This window comes from Takifugu rubripes, chromosome 2 (genome assembly GCF_901000725.2).
Source record: "Takifugu rubripes chromosome 2, fTakRub1.2, whole genome shotgun sequence".
Taxonomy (NCBI): Eukaryota; Metazoa; Chordata; class Actinopteri; order Tetraodontiformes; family Tetraodontidae; genus Takifugu; species Takifugu rubripes.
Window position 1 is genome coordinate 14,333,136 of NC_042286.1, and position 22,615 is coordinate 14,355,750.

General features: G+C 49.4%; 1 protein-coding gene across 1 annotated transcript; it reads left to right on the forward strand.

The window, feature by feature from the left end:
- Positions 1–1,555: 1,555 nt before the first annotated feature.
- On the forward strand, positions 1,556–22,048 carry eif2ak3 (eukaryotic translation initiation factor 2-alpha kinase 3). The gene is made up of 18 exons (XM_003976799.3): positions 1,556–2,103; positions 8,544–8,673; positions 13,059–13,253; positions 13,331–13,461; positions 13,744–14,005; positions 14,077–14,242; positions 14,316–14,441; positions 14,616–14,738; positions 14,818–15,047; positions 15,168–15,280; positions 16,635–16,757; positions 16,956–17,105; positions 17,315–17,867; positions 17,940–18,113; positions 18,466–18,639; positions 18,730–18,831; positions 19,100–19,162; positions 19,692–22,048. Exons 1-18 carry the CDS (start codon positions 1,805–1,807, stop codon positions 19,878–19,880), a joined length of 3,303 nt encoding a protein of 1,100 aa, XP_003976848.2. The 5' UTR covers positions 1,556–1,804; the 3' UTR covers positions 19,881–22,048.
- Positions 22,049–22,615: the final 567 nt, after the last annotated feature.

Here is a 22,615-nt window from a genome sequence, read left to right on the forward strand (position 1 = left end):
AGCAGAGGAGCGATCAGGGATGATGAGGAGGCTTTTATTTAGACGTCTCCACATCTTCCACACCCTCCAAATCCTCCTCTTTTCCTTCTCCACATCTCCTGTGGTCAGCTGTTAAAAGACAAAGATTTGTTTTAAATTTCATTTTTAAAGGTGAAGCTTCTCAGAGGTGCCTGAAGAACCAACGTACCTGAAGCTCTTCCACTTTTTGTTTCTCCATGTTCTGGAGCATCTCCTCCAGCTCTCTCTCTTTTGGTCTTGGAATCCTTGTATTCTTTGATGTTGGAGATAACTTTCATGTGTCTGAGCTTTATGTAAAATCTCACTTTTTCCTTCCGAAATAAGGACTTTTATTGTCTTCTCATTTGTCCCAAACACCAGAACCTGAGAACCAGCGACCTGTGGCTTCATCTGCGGGTGTTTGTCTCCCTCTAGTGGCTGAAATATAACTACACCTTTCTCTTTAGACGGAGCTCTGCTGCCACCTCGTGGTGACTTGTATGTACTGTTTCTATTTCTAGCGGGATCAATCAGATGTGGCGGTCGAACATGAGAATAATGGAACAGTTTAGGTTTCCCTTCGTCTGTCATAGGTGGCGCTCTTTTCGGTGTTGTCGTTGCTCTTCACATTAAATCCTCTAAAGCCTTCATGCTTGACAAAAGAAACCATATTAATAAAGAAGCTGCTTTGAAGCATGAAAACACTAGAAATAAAGCTGCCAAACGACTCATGTCCTCACCTATTGTGATTTAGATAAAAAGGCAGTTCTTCGCCTTAATTTAGAGTCAACGAATGTCATTCAATGCTTTGAGGTCACTTTCCAGGACGTGTGCAGTACTCAGCACTGACCAGTCGGGGGCGCTAACGTGTAGTTGGAGTTTGTGCACCGAACTGTATTCACGGGCCTTTTTAAGCCATCTATGCTGAAGCGTGTGTCGTCCCGAAACAAAACTCTGAAGAAATAAACCAGAAATAAACTCATGCTGTATTACGTCATAGCAACAAACGCGAGCCTTTTCTCCCCCTATTGAGTCGTTGGCAGATATTATGCAAGAGTTTGTTTCCTGCCTTAAACTAAAGTAACCCGTGATCAGGAAAAGGAAATACACCAATCACAGCGCGGCCACGTTGACGTTTTTATGTCGACTCGCGTCCCGACAACTGCACGTGAGTGACAGTTCGGGCTCCCAATGGGCCGCGACGTTTCGCCAGCGACGGTCGCGGGCCGCCAATGGCGGCGCTCCAGGTCAGGCTCGAGGCTCCTATTGGTCACATGTCGGGACAGCCGACCAATCACGTGAGCCGCTAACGGACTCGCCATCCGTGACGCTTCGCATCACCCCTCGCTGTGGTTGAATGTGCGCATGCGTCGTTTGACACGCGCGGAATTAACCAATCTGCGCCACTGTTTGGGGGGCGGGGACTTGCTGGGCCCGCCCCTTTGAGTGACAGCTCTTTGGAGCAATAGGATAACGCTGAGTATGAGAGTTTGCTTGACTGACAGGTGACTGTCCAATGAGAACGTCCTGCATGTTTTTTAAGCACGCGCACATATTTTTCTGATCAATCCCAGTGTAGAAACAAGGCGGGACTTAGCGTTACTAAGGCAAGTGCGAGTCAAGTATAAAGGGAATAACATGGTTTCCCAGCGGCTGTTTATGTTTACCTAAAGGCCAGTGATAAAAGGGTGTTTTCCTGACACCGAGCAGTTTTTGATAAGAATAGTTGTAGTCTTTTTTGTGTGTTGAGGTTTGCAGGGCCAGTGGCATGTAAATATCATATGCCACTAATGTGCCAGTTTTACAAATGGAAAGGGGGCTTCACTTTGTAAGCTTTTCCCTGGTGCTCCTGCTCTTGCTGAAGACGCTCGTCGGATTCGGGACTTCGCACACTCAGGGCTCCGCCGTCGTCAGGGAGCCGCAGTCGGTCACCCGGGGTTCAGGTTTGACCTCGGAGGAAGATGGTGCCCGAGTCATGGAGCGGGGCTTGGGGCAGGTCGGCGCCCCGGTGATTGCGGCGGACGTCACCGTGGAGGACGACGAAAACGGGTCGGCGGGGGAGGCCAACGAGGCTTTCGGCGACAGCGGTGCAAATGTCCCGGCGAGGTAAATGTGCACTATGTGGCAGTTATCCGGACGGAAGTCTCCACACCACCATTGCTGTGAGCTTCTGCAACTTGTAATGACACCCCCGGAGGAGCAGAATGTTTGGGCAAATGCGCACATATTTCCACTTTTACAAGTTTTACAAGTAAACATAACATAAAGGCGGTCTCACGCGCCTCCGGGCTCAGCCGAGTATCCCTCCGCCTCGGCGCGGCTCGGAAAACTTCTTCACTGTCCCCGGAAAGACTCTCCAAATGTGCTGGCGCGGCTGTCTTATCAAGTCTGTGAGGAGAATAGTTCCTGGGGTAGTTTCAGCGGACTGTCATCGGTTGGGACCGTGACATGTCCGGGCGAAGCCGGCTCTTGTCACCCAGGCGGCGGCTGACAGCGCGGAACATGTGGCGGCTCTATTTGTCCCGTTTGTTCTGTCAGCTGGTAAAATGCTGTTGGGAAATCTTGTTCTGAACTTTCTGGAAGTGTTCTCTCCCAAACGCCCTTTAATGATCGCAAACGCGAGGCAAAGTTCTGCCTCCCCATCAGATGAGTTGATTCCGGATGTGAGAGGTTCTGCTTAAATGTGCTTTGGGTTCCTGAGGGACACGAATCCACCGCGGTTCTGATCGCTGTGGTTCTCTTGTGCTGCTGCTTTGTTTGACATCTGAGTTGAGACGTGGAAGCCTCCACGAATATGCTCTTTATTTCTCCATCTTTAAGTTTGTCCTTCCCCAAAGTTGGCACCTTGAGGACCGAGTCGGTCCCCCCACCTCTGCTGCCCCCCCCCCCCCCCCCCCCCCCACCTGGCTCCTTGGTGCAGTGGGGAGGACATTGATTTGTCTTCCAGGAGTTTTTACCCACCTGAGTTTTTGCCGCAGTGTTTTCACCACCTTATTTCTCTCCGCCATGTTTTGCTGGCAGCCCCCCCGGTGTCAAAGCTCTTTCTTGCTCCTGACTGTGATCACAGGTCACCGACCCGGAGCTCTGAGAGCGCTTCCTTTAAGATGCTTTTGTCCCGGAGGGAACCACGGCGATCACGGAGCAGCAGCATCACCGGGGCAGAGAGGATAGTTTAACATGTTCCCGTGTGTGTTTGTGCACCCATGAATGTGGAGGAACCACCGATGTGACCCAAGAGCAACAGTATATCAGCACCTGGACGTCCACGGTTAACGGCAAAGGTCACGCAGGTCACGCCTCCGGCCGGGCTGCAGGTCACGCCCGCCGCCGGGCTCTCCGTGCACAACATGTGCGTCTGTTCATATCCGTCTTCACTTTTTCAGTCTTATCCTGAAAGCAAACACCATTTGTTGGCTCATCATAAATGAGAGACCTTTCTCATTCTTTATCTCCCTAACTAACAGGATTGAGGTGATTGACATCCAATAACAACCACAAATGAGCAGGTTCATTATTCATCACACGAGAACAACAACAAATAATGTAAAACATGACAGAATTAACCGATTAATTAATAATAATAATGAGGAGGAAGATGTTCAGGAAAACATCCTGCCTCCCTCCACATGTCCTTGATTCTCTCTCTCTCTCTCTTGCATTTATTCTCTTTGTCTCTCGCTCTTTCATCTTACACCTCCTTAATGCTCATCCTTACCTTCACACACTATGTTGCGTTTTAATGTCGTCCCCGGAGCATTTACCCGGCGCTGCGCTCTGTTTCATCCATACGTCAGGAGAATTGGACTTGAACTTTGAAATGAGACACAATTTAAATGTGTTTCTCCCTCAAATTGGCCAATTTAAATTGAAAAGATTCCCAGAATGCCGAACAGTTAAGACAGAATACAAGAAACAAGTGGATGTTGCACAATTCACCTTTTTAATGTGGAGGAACGTGTTTGGGCTGTTGGTAGATGATACTGGGCATTACCTGTGAACTGACGGCATCATTAACACGTCACATGACCTGTATGATGGGCTGTTGGCACGGAGGAAACCCAGATCCGGTTCTTTGGACTCCTCGGTTGCTTGTGCGACATCGACCTGTGGTAATAAGTGACACCTTGTGTAAATAACGACGCTCCGCACAACAAAAGAAAGGAACCGAGGATTTTTCCGCTCAATCATTCCTGCCTCTGAAGAATCCTTCCACCTCCGTCTGATGCCCTTTTATTTCCCTCTAAATTCGCCCTCTTCAGACGCTTCGCGCTCGCCAAAATCTGTCGCCACTTTACGTTTGTGTCAGTCAGGGTTGTTCTCTCTTTTTTTCTCGCCCCGGCCTCCGCATCCTGTCACCTATAAATATTCCAGACGTTGGCTTTGATCCCGCCAGGCTGGCGTAGCGACGGCGCTGTAGCGGCGGCGTCTGATGGCTGTCACCTCACCGTCAGCGGCGCGGCGTATAGGTGGCGAGCTCTGGAGACCCGGGTGTTTACATCTGCGCGTGCATCTATGTTTCAGAGCTTCGCTGTGAATGATGCATGCGAGCCTCCGCTAGCGAGCGCTCCGTCGGGGCCTCCGGGCTCTTTGGGAGCACTTTAAGGTGAGAGAGGACAGAGCCCGCTCCCCCTGTCACCCAGCCTTCACCATCTGTGCCCCCCCCCGCCCCTCCTCAGCCTCCTCACAGCCCTCAGGGCCACGCAGCAGCAACAGCTCTTCTGGGCCGCCACCACCACGCTAATGCTTAGCAACAGCCAATCGACCAGCCGGGCGACTTGTCGGCCAATTGCATTAGAGCGACGAGCTTGTGTTCAGAATTTGAGTTCAGCTCCGGCTACAGCGAGGCACAGGAGGAGGAGAGCGAGGGCTTTTTTGGGTGTTTGGGGGGGGGGGGTCGCTCCTTCTTTATTTTTGTCGACAGCCTTCGATTGTTTCAGCCGTCCAGAGTCTGTAACCAGGGAGACGGTGGGAGTTTTTATTAATAGAAGCTGTCCTCAAATGTTCAGGTCAACGTGGAGATGAGTTGCTCCTTGGGAGGTTTTAATTAGGGCTGACGAGGTGGCATTCGATTATGAAAGCAGATAATCGACATAAACTGATGTAGCAGAAGGCGCCACCCTTTCCAGCTCTGCTTAGGTTTTTAAGTGATATTTCCGTGCAATTCTTTCTATTTTGTGACTGATGTTTCCCGTCAGGAAGGTGGAACTGCAGTGGGCGCCACTTTAGATGAGCTTACGTAAGCTCTTTTTACCTTTTTATTTGCCTTATGTAACCATGTTTGCATCTGTTGAAAGTTTCTCTCCAAAAATGTGGCGATGTGATGACCTGGAAGTTTGTGAACTTTGCCTAATCCGCCCTAATCTGAGGATGATTTCACAACGTGTTGGGACACAGCACACAAACAAGTCAATCTAAATAAAGGAGCTCATGCGGACGCGCAGGTTTATTGGGTCAGTGGCTGGTTTGGGCCCGTCAACAGGACCCCTCCTGCAGCACTGCAGTATGGGTGGGGCTCCGGCAAAAAGTGGGAGAGCAGCAGCGAGAGCGGAATGAGAACAAGTTGGTGGTTAGCAGGACCACGCTGTCTTGTTTTCACTCTCAGCAGCTCCTCACTGCTTAGCAACAACCAATCGCACGCTCCGACCGGGGGGGCAGCCCGCCCAATCGGCTGGCAGGAGCCTGGCGCCACCGAGTTTGTATTTTACCACGTGTGAGCTGATACGGAAAGATGCGAGAGTGTGTGTGTGTGTGTGTGTGTGTGTGTGTGTGTTTGCCTGTTTTTGAAGCCACGCCCTTGAGCGTGTGCTGCAGCGAGCCTGATGGGATGGCACGTCGCAGGACTGTCGCCCGGCGTCTGCAGCCGGCGTCTTCGTCAATGCAGCTCCAGTGAAAGTTCAAACTGACTTGGATCAAAGACGCCATCAGCAGAACTTTGTTGCCTTTTGCTGTAGATGTGAACTTGGATCAGAAAGTTTTTGCCTTTGAGAAACCCACACGTGTAAAAAGGTTTCCTACAGTTGTTGTTTATCGATCCTTCCTCTGAACCCATCTCCTCCTCGCCTGTCACAGCGTTAGCAGTCTGCAGGAATGCCCCTGACCCCCCCCCCCCCCCCCCCCCCCATGCTGGCGGCGCAGGGCGCGGTCCGCTCAGAGCTGCAGCCTCCACTCTCTCCCCACGTGCTTCCCATGCTCTATTTTGCTCTGCGTCCCGGCAGCTGAGTGGCAGCAAAACTCAACGCTCCTCGCTGTTGCATGGTTACAGGCAGCCCCGGCCCGCCATTGGCTCCAAACCTGCAGAACCAGCCCCGCATTGGCTGAGCGGGTGGAACAACGGCGCTTCCATTGGCCGCCGCGGTGCGAGCGGGCTGCCGCCATTGGTCTGGCCGGATAGCTCCAGCTCCTTGGAGACTGGGCGAGTGTAAACATCCTGGTTTCATTCAGCGTGGCGTGTTTACCAGCGGCGCAGCTTTTGCCCGTGTGTGCAGACGGAGAGCGGAGGTCTCCGAGGAGGGTGGTGAGAGCGGGCTAATTGGCTCCCTGCTCCTCCAGTCGCCCTGTGACTGAAGACGCTCTCTGCACCATTATGATGCGCTGACAGCGTTACAGCCGGGACACTAACGACCCCTCCTCAGCCCTCCGCCAGCCCGTTTGTCCTTCATTCACTCTCCGCTGTAGCGCTCCCCTCAGAGCCACCAGCGCCCGTCACATCAGCAGCCCCCCCCGGGCCACAGCTCCTCCCTTTGGTGACGGGCGGAGCGGCGGCGTCTCCGGGCTCGGCTCGGAAAATAAATTGCCCCAAGTTGTGGATGATACAGTGGGACTGTTTGTTTTCTAAAGCCTCTGTCTTCCTCTGCCCAGCCTCCGTCACCCTCATCAGATGGGAAGCGTTAATATTCTTTATCAGGACTACAAAGAGTCTTGAAGAGCCTTTGATCTCCGGCTCAGAATGAAATTCTTCTCTTCTCCATATCTAACGCTGAACTCGATGCTCCCGCTGACTCCGTCCTCACTTCTACATTCCCAGCATGAATCAATGGGGGCGTGGCCAGCGGAGCGAAGGCCGCCAAAGCTTCCGCTCTCTCGCAGCTCCGACTGCTTAGCAACAACCAATCAGTCTAATATTTTTGGCAGAGTCTGGTAGCCAATCCAGAGTGTGAGAGCGGGCTTTAGTTCTCTGTTTCTACTGGTGTTTTCCTCAGTCCTCCACTCCTCAGCGCTGGTGCCGCAGATAAAGCTGCTCGGAGCAGATTTGAGGAGATAATCTTTGCTTTGATGGGACTGAAAGACACATGGCTCATTACTGTTTAGTGATCCTATTTGCATATTCATGCGAGCTTCCAGCTTCTTCCGAGCTGAAACAAGTAGCATCACCCTTTGTCTTCCTTCGTGGATTTAAGAAAACAAAGTCAAAGTTTCCAGATATCGATTAGCAGCCTCTGAAACAATCCAATTCCTAGTTGTTCTAAGGCTGAAACATCCTCAAACACGCTCCTGCTGTCCGACCAGAGAGGGTTCGATTAACGGAATCAATATGGGATTATAGCGGTCGAGGCTGGTTTAGGTGGCTGTGTTTGAGTGACGGATGGTTCAGGACGTTGAATAATTCCAGCCTGGCTGAAGGTATGGCCGCTCACTCTCCTTTGTGTTCAGCGCGAGCTCTGAAAGTGGAGCGGTGTAACTCTTTTCCTTCTCCAACTGCCTCCCTCGTTGCCATCGAGGGAGGCAGTTCTATCCCCGTATGCCCCAGTGTGGTAACAGTGGAGGAGTGTGTGTGTGTGTGTGTGTGTGTGTGTGTGTGTGCCCAGCGTCTCTTGACAGCTTAAATAAAGCTAAGAGCCCATTTGACAGCATCTCCTCCAGATGGATCGCGATCAATAGTCAGGCTGGCCCCCACCAGAGGCCTGAAGAGGACTGACAGGGCAGCGCAGGAGGCCGGGGTGGGGCTTGATGTCCCCGTTAGTTTAAGTCTGTTTTTAGCCTGGAGTTACCGGACAGAAAAGAGGAGCGCTGTTAAATAAGCGCATCAAGAAGAATCCAACACAGCTTCTTCTTCTTCTCAATGAGAGGTGAAACAGTGAGAAGGATCCATCAGCACCACGATTAAACCTGAATTCTCAGAGGAGAAGCACACAGGTGAGAGGGGGCCCAACATGCATCATCCAAAGGGAAAGCGCTCCTCCTACAGCTTATTTTTAGCTGCTTGTTGAGTCTGTGTCAGCATGAAATATGTTGAAAATCCATCCAATATATTTTCCAGAAGGATTATTATTGGGGGGTTTTTTTTTTCTTTGTTTTTCTAAAATAAACTTCTGCCAAAGCGCTGAAGATGCTTCTATTGTGTTGTGGGTTCGGTTGTTTTCTGGGCGCCGCTGATACGATTCTCTCCGCCGCCACCGTGGGCAGCAAACACGCCGGCTGTCTGTCGCCGAGCCCAGACGGCCGCTGACGCTGATCACAAGCGTCACAAAAGGCAACGAAAGACCCCAGAACCTGAAGGCTCGGATGTCTTTTTTCACTGTGGGTGCGTTTGTGTGTCCTGTCTGCAGGTCTCTGGTGATCATCAGCACCCTGGATGGGAGGATTTATGCTCTGGATCCTCACAACCAGGGCAGGAAGCAGTGGGACCTGGATGTGGGATCGGGCTGCCTCGTGTCCTCCAGCCTCAGCAAACCAGAGGTAAAATACTCAGGAGGAGAAAATAATATACAGGAAGATGCACAGGGAGCGTTTCCACCACAGTCCTATCAGACTGGCTTTGTTTCTTCTTCTACAATTATGACTCAAACAGTCACCGTTAATAGCAACTTCTGTCATCACAGCTGTTCCAGGAGGTCAGACAGAAGTTCTGTAGCTGATTAAGATCCACTGTTGCATGAGAAGAGTCGTTTCCTCAGTCGTGACCCGTCAGCGTGAGGTCAAGCTCGTCTCAGGCCTCTGAACAGTTCCTGCTGGGTTTATTTAGACAGCCAAGGCAATAAGTGAACTCCGTGCCCTTTGAACAGTCAACCAAGGCTGGCTGGTGCTCACACCCTCCAACACAAACAGCCCGAGCCTGCAGGAGGCTCCGCACACCCCCACATATATCTGAGAGTAGTTGTTTCCCCTGGAGGATTAGTCTCTTTGTTGGCTTTGCTGATTTTTACACATATAAGCACAACAAGAGCCTGGATTGAACATGTGCACAGAAGCTTAAACCGCCCACACTGACACACTGACAGCGAGTGTAGCCCTGAGCGAAGCTCTCCCAGAAACACCAGAGAAACACACCAGAGAAACATACCAGAGACGGCGCTTTGATGTGGACTCCCCGCCTGTCTGTGAGAGCGTAACCGGGGGGGGGGGATCAGAATAGTGTCAGGGTTCTGGTACTGTGGAGCCCTCTGGTCGTGGCAGGCAAACCCCCTTCAGAAGAGGACACGATTATTCATCAACATGTTTCACGCACTTTTCTCCCATTGGTTCTTTTTAAATCGGAGTAATTAAGCCAATGTTTTGATTAACTGAGCAATTTTCCCATCTTTTATGTTTTTTTCATGGCTCTCCTCCGAGGCGCGGTCTGAAGGGGCGAGGGTGCGTTCTTATTTCCAGCCCAGCAGCCTCCTCGTTTGTGTCCTTTTTCTTATCTGGTCTCATATTAGAGCCAATTAAGGAAGATGGCAGCCTGAGGCAGAAATGCTGTGGTGGACGTGGAGCTTTGAGATGAGACGCACTAACCGTCTGGATGGTTCTTCTCCATCTGTAATGAACATGCCGCCCCTCACAAATGGAGTCGTTAGGTTTTAAGACTCCAGTTATTGACTTGTAGGCATCTTTATTGGCTTTTATTCCTTCTACCCATGCTACCAGAGAGTTGAGCACTTTACTGGAATAATTATGTGTCTGAAACACAGACTTAACCCACATTAATGAATGGAGGAGGATGGAGAGTCCTACTGAAGCCTATCATTAGGAGGATAGAACCAATCAGTGAAACAGCTGCTTCCTTTGGGAATCGGAGGGGGAAAAAGGTGCTTGGCGAATTTTCTTTTTTCTTTTATGGGGTTCCTCTGAGGTTATCGTGTAGAGAACCCCTAAAGGTTCCTCGAAGCACAGGAAGGCGAGAATATTTGAGCTCCTTTCAGCTTCTCTGCTGGATGTGCCAGAATGAAATTTGACCTTGAATATAAAGTCCCCCCCACCCCCAAAAAGTCCTATAAGTTATCCTGTGTGTGAGGAAATGTGTAGTTTGATGTTCCTCACGCTTTTCAGTTCAGGATAACGTGATTTTCAGAGCCTGGAAATGAAAACTCATTTATTTTTACCAGATTCAGAGAAGTCTGTTACTGGTAAATGTTGAACTGGCACACGAGCGTCACGTGCACGGGAACGTCTCGGCTCTGGACCAAATGACTGTGATGTCGTTGGTGATGCTCACCGGGCTTCATTGGAGGCTCGCGCCGTGGATCTGCAGTCGCCCTGGATGCTTTTCTGCCCCGTAACGGCAACAGTTTCATTGGTGCTCCTGGGTCCCTGAGACGCCGCTCCGCTCGGTGATTAGAGGCTGCTGGGTGTTTACTGGCGTGCCATTGGCTGGCCTCCACACGGCGGGGAGGAAACAACCAGTGACGGTCTGTGTTTACGTGCGCCGTCGTTTTTTTTGTTTTTTCTTCCCCAGGAAGGGAGGACAGCAGAGCCACAAACAGCATTGTCTGCAAAAGAGAAACCATCACTTCAAGAAGCTAGCCTGGGGGGGGGGGGTGAACAGAGGGGGGTGGAAATCTGTGCCAATGTGGAGTGAGTCATCCTGGGGGGGTTAAAGGGGGGGAGCGAAAGGGGAGGTTGATGAGGGAGGTGAGGTAATGGCAGAGCCCAGCGATGATGTCATCAGCCACGCTGGCATTCCTCTGCAGATGCTCGGTGCTGATGAATGAACCACAGCGGCGTTTGATGGATTTCTGCCGCCTGGGCAACCATTGACTGCCCCTCTGTGACTAATGGGACAGGCAATGACTCTTCAGCTGGGGAGGGAAGGGGAAAAGGGCCAGACGGGTGATATTTTGGGCAAAAGGTCGATCAGGATCAGGATTCTGCTTCTCTTTTGTGCGTTTCTTTTTTTTGCTCCACCAGCATCAGCGAGCTGTCTGCCACCTCCGTGGGGGGTGCAACAGAAGCCCCGTAGGCCAACAGCACCACATTTCCCACCATTGAGGGCTCCTGATGGGTTCGCTGGACATAACCACACACAAGCCAGCCCCTCCCCCACGTTTCCCAACGACCCACAAGGCCTTGATCAGCCTCAACAAATCACCCAGCACTCCGGTTAATATTGACATTACAAGCCTGGCTGATAAAGAGGAATAATGTTGGTCATTATTACTAAGCACATATAGGTTTAGGCCTGGTCCAGTGGGTTAAATTACAGCGTCCACGCTGGAGCCTCCTGCTGAGAGGGGGGCTTTAGGATGAGCTGTGGCGGTGCTGGGGTAAAAGGTTGGGGGTGAGACCTGAACCAAGCTGAGTTAGAGCTCTTTAAAGATTTATAGCCACAGGAAGTTCAGAGGGAAAAAACACTTTCTCGCTGAGAAGTCGTTTTTTAAAATTAATGTTATTCAGAATATTTCGAGTCAACATGTTAATTTGAGCTTTTACATTTTTTATTTGACGTGTGTATTTTAAAAAAAGCCAAACACACCATCAGTTACTCCCAGGATCACAAACAGGCCGGATGAAAACAACAAAAACAGGGAAATTCCAATAAATTCCTACTGGAGGGTTCCTCTCATTTGCTTTGATGGGGAGGATTAAAAAATACATGAATCACTGGGCATCAAAAGCATCTGAATTACCTTATTTTATTGCAATAAAGGTAAAATATTCTTATTTTTTACAACTAATCAGAAATTTTGTACGTTTACAGTGAATCTATCAGATTAAAAGTTGTATATTTTCTGCAATAAATGTAATTTTTGTAATTATGTAAATTGCACTTGAATTAGAATTAATTTCAGATGAATTTGACACACGTACAGATAACGACCAATGCACCTGTCCTACCTAATTACACCTGTCCGTCGCGCCCTTAAGTTCCCGTCATCAGTCAGATATTTGATTTGTTCCTGTTAATGAGCCACATTTGGAAAATGTGGATTTTCCTTCCTAAATGTTACCACATGTCAGTACCTTCAGCTGTAATCATTTTTGATTTACACGGAGTGTTTTGGTGATGGGGGGGGCTCCTTGAGTATAGAGATTAATGAGTGGAAGCCTGGGTGGACGGGGGGGGGGGGCAGTAACGGGAGGAGATCCAGGATCACTGCTGCTGGATTAAGGCATCAGCAGGATGACTCAGGCACATGTTCCTCTCCACTCTAAACCTCTTCACCCCCCCCCCCCCCCCCCCACCAGCATGGTGTGATGTGATGGTCAGATTGTTAAACCCTCCTCCTTTCACTTGCTAAATTTATCCCCCCCTCCACCCTCCCGACAGAAGGATGACATCACCTCGCCTCCCGTCTGTTCTCATTCAGTCAGTCTGTCCATTCTGTCCGCCGGCCACAAATCACCCTGAGCGGAGACGAGTGACGTCAGACCCGTGGTCGGCAGGTTCAGCAGCAGCCGCGGTGATGATCACATCACGTAGAAGCAGATAAACTCCTGTTTATGCTTGTTGTTGTTGTCCCCGAACCCCCCGTGGAGCTGAAGCAATGGAGGTTAAATCGGGATTAGGCTCAGGTATTTACAGTGATGTCATCCATACCCACCGTCTCACACACACACACACACACACACACACACACACACACACACACAGGTTTAAGTACAGATTCAGGTCAATTACTTCATCTTTTAGTTACGTAATGCTCCAGTGCCTGTGGATCGAGTGCTGATATTTGGGGTTCTAACCGTCTCAGTATGGGGTGGGTCTCCCTGGGTCACTGGATCAAACTAATATACGTTATAATCTGCACGGAATCTGAATTCTGGGGTCACACCTCCAGAAAAACCCCCTGCAGCAGTAATGGTCCATGCTAATGCTTATAGGAGTTATTTATCTTCAAAAACCTCTCTGTGTGTTCCTGCAGGTCTTTGGCAATAAGATGGTCATTCCTTCGTTGGACGGTGCCTTGTTTCAGTGGAACCGGGACAGGGAGAGTATGGAGGCAGTGCCTTTCAGCGTGGAGTCCCTGCTGGAGTCGTCTTATCGAATCGGAGGCGACACCGTTCTGGTCGGGGGCAAGTCTCTCACTACCTACGGCCTGGGAGCCTATAGCGGCAAGGTCAGTGAGCTTGGATAAGAGCGAGAACATTGTTCCTGCATTTAAACCTTATTAAAATAGGATCATTTTGGTTTCAGCTCCACTACATCTGCTCTGCGGGGGGCTGCAGCCGCTGGGGGGAGGATGAGCTGGAGGCTGAAGACCTTCTCCTCCTGCAGAGGACTCAGAAGACTGTACGAGCCATCAGGCCTCGATCTGGGATGGAGAAGTGAGTTTGATTCAGCCGAAAGGGACCTCATGCGGTCACACTTTTATTGAGTCTGTGATGATGATGATGATGGTGATGATGATGATGATGATGGTGATGATGGTGATGATGGTGATGATGATGATGATGGTGATGATGGTGATGGTGGTGGTGATGGTGATGGTGATGATGATGATGATGGTGATGATGATGATGATGATGATGGTGATGATGATGGTGATGATGATGATGATGATGGTGATGATGATGATGATGATGATGGTGGCTCACTCCTCCTGCCAGGTGGAACTTCAGTGTTGGGAACTTTGAGCTGAAGCTCAGTTCTGAGATGCAGTCTGGAATCAACTTCCTGGAGGGAGAAGTTGCAAGTGGAGACATTTGGAAGGAGAAGCAGCGGGTCATTGCTGATGATGACAGCAAGCGGGCCAAGAACCAGCAGAACCAAAACCAGAATCTGGACCTCGTAATCAAAGTGTCTGTTCCTGATTGGAAGGTGATGGCCTTCAGCTCTGAGTCTGACGGTCAGCTGGTTTGGGAACGCCAGGTCAGTCATTTAGACTCATCCTTTGTGTTGTGGAGATGAACGTCCACTCATCCTGCACGTCTCCACTCTAGTTCTGCACACCCATCGCTGCGGCCTGGCTGGTGGGCGGAGGTAAAGTTACGCCGATCACCCTGTTTGATGACAACGGCTACAGCAACCAGTCAGAAACTGATGAGGAGGATGAAGGCGACAACGTGAACAAGAACAGAAGATCTTCAGAGTCCAGTGTTTATCTGGGTAAAGAAAGATCATCACAGCTTCTCATCGATAGTTTCTTTGTGCTCTGACTCCTTTGCCCTTGGTTTATCAGGGATGTATCAGGGTCAGCTCTACCTCCAGTCCTCTGTGAGGATCTCTGAGAAGTTCCCCTCCAAAGCCATCACATCAGAGAAGGACATCATTCATCTGCCTACAGTCAAGTGGAAGCCTCTAATCCGTAAGTCAGCTCGCCTTTTGGCGAGCCCTGATAAAACGTACGGTTTAGAACACGGCGGCCGTTTTAAGGACACGTTTGAATTTTTTGAGGCTTGTCCTTAAGTCTGTGTCTGATTGGTATTCTGACCGTTTGTCCTCCTTCAAAGAGAGCTTCTTCATCTTGTCCTTGACACAGATTCCCCATCTCGGACACCGGCCCTGGTCGGATCGGATGAATTTGATAAGTGTCTCAACAATGACAAGTTCTCTCATGATGAATACAGCAATGGAGCGCTGTCCATTCTTCAGTACCCATATGGTAGGAGAGCACAGTGAGGGAGGAGCTTCCACTCAGCTGGAACAATCAGAACAACCTTTTTTTTACTCTGTCTTCCCAGACAATGGCTACTACTTCCCCTACAGCAACATCTACAGAGAGAAGCGCGACACTTCCGTTAGCCTGATCAAGAGGAATGAAGCAGGAGGCCGGAGTGGCAGGAGGAAGGATCCCGTGCTGCTGCTGCCCTGGTGGAAGGAGATCATTGGCACCATCTTCTTCTGCATTGCTGCCACCACCTACATCGTCCGCAAGTTCTTTCACCCCCCTGCCCCTGTGGCGTACGTGAGGGTAAGAGCGTGGCTTCTACTGGTCGATCTTCTCGGTGTGACTGAATTGGTTGCTGAGTGGGTTTCCTTCTGTTCCACATGTGCACAACTTGTCTTTGATGTCTTCTGTCGTCCCTTGAAGCAACGGAAAGAATCCGAGACCCAGTGCCAGACCGACTGCAAGTTCGACCTTGAAGTTGTGGAATCCAAAGATCCTGTTGCCATGGATACCCGATCCAGCGATTACGTGTCCAGGTAGATGCTCAGAACACTGTGACTCGCCAAACGTTGTTCCACACACACGTATTCAGGACTCAGGACTTTTTTCCCCTGACGTAGATTTGAAACCGTGAAAAATATTGTTCCAGACTGATGATCCAGTCTATCCGAATATTTATCTTTGACTCTCCTTCTCTGGGGATCTTGTACATGTAGATCTATTAATAATTCAACAAACCCCAAAAGTCCTGAGTCCACGGGGAAGAAGGTGAAGTGGATTCTGGCTGTTTGTCTCCATCATTGTATCAGTTTGAGCTCAAATGTATTTGCTAGGTCCCTGCAGGCTCCACCTGTATTCTACAGGCAAAGATATTGATATTGTGTTGAGTGTGATTGGACCTTGGAAGTTTCTGCTCCCGCCTGCACGGCTGTACCAGGGTGTTTGCCTTTCTGGAGGGAGGGAGACAGAAAGATGTTTTTCTTGTTCGGAACAACGTGTCAGTCTAACTGTTGTAGCAAGGTGTAGCTACAGATTTGGCACTGTTGCCATGGAGACCACTGGTCTTCCAGCCTGCATTGATAGGACAAGGCAGAGATGGGAGAAGGTTGCATGTGATTGGATACCTTGGCCCCCAGTACACCCACCCTACCCAGCAGCATCTGTTACAGGGTCAAAGTGTCACTTTATGTTGCTGTCAGCACATTGTCAGAACTTTTTTTTTTTGGTGGACGTCACAAATATGAGCAATGGCCATAATTTATGGGCTGTCACTGACCTGCTGGAGTTTGATCGATGGAGGGTCACTGTTTACATTAGTTATCCGCTGATTATTGGCCACGCCCACCTACCCAAACCCAAGGAAGAATTTCATTAAACTCCAAAGTTGATTTATCTCCTTTTGATGACGCCCCAGCCTCCCTGTGCTGCAGTTGCCTCTGTGCAGCTGAAGAAAGGTTCCCCAAATAAAGAGTGTTGTGTGGCTGTTAGAGCAGCTGAGGCCCGTGTGAGGAGTGGCCATCGGGACGGGGGCGGGGGGGGGGGGCGACATCATGAAGCACAACCTGGTCACATGTCTCATCAGAAAGCATTTAGTCTCCTCATCGTGGATGCTGTGACTGGGTGTAGAGCCGAATGCTCCAGCTACTCCACCCACAGGACACTTATTATAACATGCATGTACGCACGCACAGGGACACTTTCTGTTAAAGTAATGGTTGCTTGTTAGGTGTGGAGACGGTGGACATTCCTGTAGCAGTTGATTAGCCACCACTGTGTGAACGCACTTGTTTAATCCCTTGTTGTTCGTAATCGTTCAGCATCCACAGAGGTCCGTCCTCCCTCAGAGGGAGGCGAGTGAGTCTTCTTTACTGACCAAAATGTCTCCCCCAGGTACCTGACTGACTTTGAGCCCGTGCAGTGCCTTGGCCGTGGTGGGTTCGGCGTTGTATTTGAAGCCCGCAACAAAGTGGACGACTGCAATTATGCTATCAAAAGGATCCGTCTGCCCAACAGGTATCTGCTTTTACTGCTCACACCAGCACTTTCCTTCCTCCAGGCTATTAGCTCTCCACCAGGCAGAGCCATAACTGCTTTGGTACAAATGAGCTCTTTTAAGAACCTAAAGGAGATTTTCTCTGGCACTACTCGTGTAAAAGTCACTACAGTTGATGAGACAATGTTAGATGGTTTCTTTTCCTCTTTGGCGTTCAGAGAGCTGGCTCGTGAGAAGGTGATGAGAGAGGTGAAGGCCTTAGCCAAGCTGGAGCACCCGGGGATCATCCGTTACTTCAACGCGTGGCAGGAGAGCCCCCCTGACGGCTGGCAGGAGGAGATGGACCAGAGGTGGCTGAAAGATGCCAGGTGAGCTCGTTATCTCTCAGGTGAACACCAGGAGAGTTGAACTTCTTTAGCGTTTTAGGGAGACTAAGAATAAATAGATTTAACCTTGTGTTTCTAAGAACAGTGATCATCACATTATTTAAGATGTTGCTTGCTTGCTTGAATTTCTTTCCTAAATTTGGCTTTTGAGGCTGTAGCAGTGAACCAGCGTCTCTCTTCCTCTCCTTCAGCGCCACAGATTGGCCAATGAGTTTCCTGGACCACATGGATGCGCTGTCGGTCAAAGTTCCAGTCTCCAGCTCGACCTCTCCGGGCTCGGGGCATGAAGAAGAAGCTCTGGAGGCCTCTGCTGGTGCTCCTTCCCTGCTGTCCAGCAGTGGCAGTGGTGCTATAGTTTTCAGTGTGGACATTAGTGACTTGTCCTTCCACCCCATGCCGGGTCACGACAGCCTGATGTCTGAGCGGGACAGCCAGGCTGACCCTGATGTCTCGGACACCCCAAACTCCTTTGAGCTCTGTTCTCCACGCGGTCCCAGCGACTGCACTTCCTCCTCTTTCGACATCGTGTTTGAGGACTCGGGCTGCGACCGAGACGCCGAAGCAGAATCCGACTCTGCTTCTGGTCCGACCAGTCCCAGCACAGGAACTGGGAGGAACAGCTCCTCCTCCTCACACACCAGACAACAGGAGCCTGCTCCCTCTTCCTCTCCTCCCCGGCCCACCTCTCTCACCCTGGCCCTGCCCACAACCCCTCCAAACCAGCGGGTCCAGCCATCTCCCAAGGTCCGTTTATCACTGATACAGTTTGCTGGCGTTTGGTTGGTTTCTGAAATGGAGCCGTGCTCTCGTGTGCAGGTGTTACTCTACATCCAGATGCAGCTCTGTCGAAAGGAGAACCTGAAGGACTGGATGTCCCAGCGCAGCCTCCCGGAGCAGCGCGAGCACAACCAGTGTCTGGACATCTTCCTCCAAATAGCAGAAGCTGTGGATTTCCTGCACAGCAAAGGGCTCATGCACAGGGACCTGAAGGTGAACACGCGCACGTGCGCTTTCACCAAAACACGTCACAGATGTGTACGAACGTCCTCCAGGGCGCGAAAAAATAACCCGATTTTTTTGAACGGGTTCTGTTGCGCTGCTAATTCTACTGCTGGTGCGAGGCAGCAGAACAAACGTGCACATCAATCAGTCCATCAAAGCACTGCAAACGCAACGATTTAATCAATGAAGTGAATCCGCTAGCAGTTGATATAGCCAACACTTCGTTATCACTCTGCAAAGATCGATGTGCACGTCCATTCCAGCGTCGCTGCCTTACGGAGCTCTTGGAAGAAGATTCTGCTTTGATGGTATCATTAATCATGTGTAACCTGTCACTCAGCCCTCCAACATCTTCTTCACCATGGATGATGTGGTTAAGGTGGGAGACTTCGGTCTGGTGACGGCCATGGACCAGGAGGAGGACGACGATGGGCCGACCGCCCTGACGCCGGCCCCACTCCTGACCCGACACACGGGTCAGGTCGGCACCAAACTCTATATGAGCCCCGAGCAGGTGAGCACTTGTCCTCAGACTGAAAAGACTTTTACTATTCATATTTTTTACCTTTCCCCACATTGTTTGTGCTTCTGTTTCTCCCGGCAGCTCTCTGGAAACTCGTACTCCCACAAAGTGGACATTTACTCTCTGGGTCTGATCCTGTTTGAGCTGCTGTGTCCCTTCAGGACGCAGATGGAGAGAGTGAGGGTGAGTCTCATTTAAATGTGATGTCTCTGTTTTGGCTGAGTTATGCAGCAGGACATTGACTTGACTCTTCCTTTGATGGTTACGAGCGTCCGGTTAGATCAGCTTTGTCTGGTGGTTTGTGCAGCAGTAAATTCAAAGATAAATGCAGTTTAATCAAGATAAAACTATAAGTGGCAAATTTGGAAACCAGTGTGACTGTACAGTGCAGATGTGTCTGGACAGGTGACAACAACAGGACAGGTGAACTGACTGGTGTTTTTGCTTCCAGACCCTGACGGAGGTGAGAGCTCTGCGCTTCCCGGAGGTTTTCTCCAAAAACAACCAACAGGAGGTGAGTGGCCTCTTGCTGCCCCCTAGTGGCTCCCAACCAAAACTGAGCCTGTTTATTATTAGACCAATATCAAGAAAGATAAAATAAAGTGGAACAAATCTAAGAGAGCTCATATTAATGTTAAGGGGTTTCCAGCTGACAACCCATCATCTTCAACATGTTAAAACTAAAAAATATTAATATTAATATGAAGCAGTAAAATCGGTTTTTCCAGCGTATCGGTGAAATCCAAGTGTAATCAAAACATTACTGTACTAAAGTAGTAAAGTGTGTGAATTTCCACAGCGGCTGTGTGGTTATTTGTACGTCTCGGTTTACCTTGTAATGAGATCTCCATAATCTGGTGGTGTAATCTGTGATTCTGCAGCACTGGAAATACCCTCGCTCTCTTATCCTACTGGGACAGGGCTGCTCGGTCTTACGCTCTCTTGTGTGAGGCTGAGCGGTTTACTCTAGTCATTCGCTATTGTGTTTGAAGTGAAATGTGGTGGGGATGAAACAGTGAAGCTGTTCTCTTCCCCCCGTGCAGCTCAACATGGTGCACAGCATGCTCTCCTGGAGTCCGTGCGAGCGTCCCGAGGCAGCTGAGATCATCGGGCTGCCTCTCTTCCAGGACTTGGAGCTGGAGCTGCCCTGCCGGATGGCCATGAGGCAGCGCTCTCGCACCTACAGCGCCTCGTCTATGGGCCGACCGTCGCGCCAGACGTCGTCCACCTGATAAATCCCACCGTCCTCGTGTTCCCCCACCATCCCACGCCGCCTCAAACAGCATCACTTTAAACCAATTAGGAGCAGCTCACACGCCACATTTCCATCAATACCCACAGTTCCGCCCCGTTTTAATCACACAGGTGAATATTTCCCAAGCACCAGACATCCGCTAATGTTCAATCATGACGTGTAGGTGCAGAGCTTTTCCCCGGTGGCTTCAGACGTCCCCGTTTGTTTACCGCAGCCGTCAGCTGAGCGTTGACAGGGCTGTGGAGCACAGTTAAGGATCCTGGAATCAGTCTTTATCTTCAAGACTGAGGCCAATCACTGAGATTACTGACAGAAACATTATCAGTTTGGTCCCAGTCTGGTGGCAGCAGGCTGCTCGCTGCTCTCCTCCTGCCAGTGTTTGCTCACCCACGCTTTACCTCAGGTATCAGACCAAGAGGACACTCCAGAGGGGCCTTGATCGTCCTGATCACTGGTACGAGCGCTCCCCAGTGCGCCGACACCCAACATGCCTGAATTGGGAGACCAAAAAAAGACCATCGTTTGCTACCTTTTTATTTTGGTTTGTTTTCTACTGGGAGGAAAGGAAGTCTGTAGAGAGCAGATCTGATTTGCCTTTAGAACGGGGTGCGTCCCCTCTGAATGAACGCCAAGCCTTTTGCATGTACCTGACAGGGAGGCCATGGGTTGAGTCTGTTTATCCTGAAGTCAGTTTTTTCCTGTTTGTAAAGTTCACTGAGGTGCTTAATCAGTTTTCACACCTCGACTTTGCTCTGTACAGAACCGAAGGGGCAGCATTTGTCAATATCGCTCATTTTGTCTCGAAGTTACTTTTGATCAATCTTGTACAGATTTTATGGCGCCGTTGCTTGTAAATGGCTTTTCCTGAGCCGGCTGAGATACAGGTGACTTACAGTAGGAGAGGAACCTCCGTCTGCCATTAAGGGATAGCTGAATGTTAACAGGACCTCCAGGGGAGGGTGACCTTTGGAGCAGAACCTACAGGACCAGAGTGCCATTGGACCGTCTGTTAACTGATGAGCTGTGCAGCTGCAACTCCAGGAGTTATGATGCTGTTTTCCTCCTCTCCTCCGTGTGTCGGGGACCCGCAGTCGTCGTGTCACGTGACACACGCGTTGTTTTCTGTACAGAAGTGCCGGGAAGGTCACGTGACCTGTTTGTAATTACGCACCATGTAACATGCTTTCCATGATTGTACTTTTTTCTAAGCTCCTCTTTTTTTAAAAAAGAAATAGCAGATTTTTGATTCTCCTGCCCTTTTTTTGATTACTGTAAAGTTTTTCCAGGAAGTTCGTCTGTCCATCTACTGCAGACAAGCCAGTTTAGATGTTTAACGCAGTCAGTCTTCTCTTCAAATTTAAGAGACTGAAGGCTGCTCTATAGGTGCAGTTATTTATGTTCTTTGTTTACCACTTTTATAGAATTCAGTTCTAAAGGTCAGTCGTGGTTCAATGGCACAGCTGCTTTCATATAAATTACTTTTTCCTCTATTTAAGTCATTTTTGCAATAGTGGCTAGAAAAGACTTGATTAGCAGCTTCTTCTTCTACCCTCCACACTGAACCAGCGTTATTGACTCGTGTTTGAAAGAGGTTCCCCCTTCAATCCAAACATCAACTCGCTGTTTCTTCAGCTTTATTCCCGAGGTTAGTTAAGGAAGGTATCAAATCTCTCAAATTCTGGGGCTTCTTTTTGAAATTCCAATGTTTTTGTGCACAAGAATTGCCAGTGAATTGTAAATATGTTTATTTCCTTTATTTATGATAAGATGATGTGATCAATCCTTTTTGGGTTGGTGTTATCAATGAGCTTCATGCCATGGAGAACGTTGGATTATGATGACTTTCTTACAAGTCTACATTTAATAAACTGTTGTATACTGTTTGTACAGTTTTCTGTGGTGGTTGCGGAGTCTTTGAGGCAGGAATCCTGCAGCTGGAGCAGGAAAAGTCACGAGTCAAATGCGGAGGACGAAAACAAAGAGCAACTGCAGGATATGAAACATTAGTTCAACAGCTGCTGCAGGACAAACAAGAGCGGGCGATAAATTACAACATCTGACGAGCAATAACTCCAACAACTGGAGGACATCAGCCAGCAAGAATTGGCTGTTGAGCATGTCAAATATTTAGACAAAAACCATCAAGAATACAGATAAACAGCACAGCAATAAACAAACACAACCACCACATAGTTTAAGGACGACACTTATCTCTAAACTTTGATTGATTGATGTGAAAGTTGAACACTGACCAAGAAGGAAGCCTGAAAAACCAAAGAACTGGAGGAAGAGAAGGAAGTGGTGACGGCACCGATGGTTGTGAAGCAAGAGTCCAGCTGCAGCTGGGAAACAATCAGAACCTGTCCTGAGCAATGAGAAATCACCAAGACCTGGCCCAGAAACACACAAACAGAAAGTCGATGGTTCTAATCCCACCAGGACTTCGAAGTTGCAAAACCCCTTAACGGTTGTCAACAGCAACAACATTATGTTTTTGTACACATTATTATTTGCCAAGGGTTTAAAACTCATCGAACCTTTATTTACCATTGAAAGATTGTGGTTTTACAGGTTTTGCATCGGGAGTTTTGATGTTAAATTAACGTCGTCCCCAACTTCTTATTAAGTTATTAAAATGTTTTCGGAAAAACGTGAGCAAATGGATATTATTTGATCATCTGGAATACAGTGGTTGAATGTGATTCAATTTGT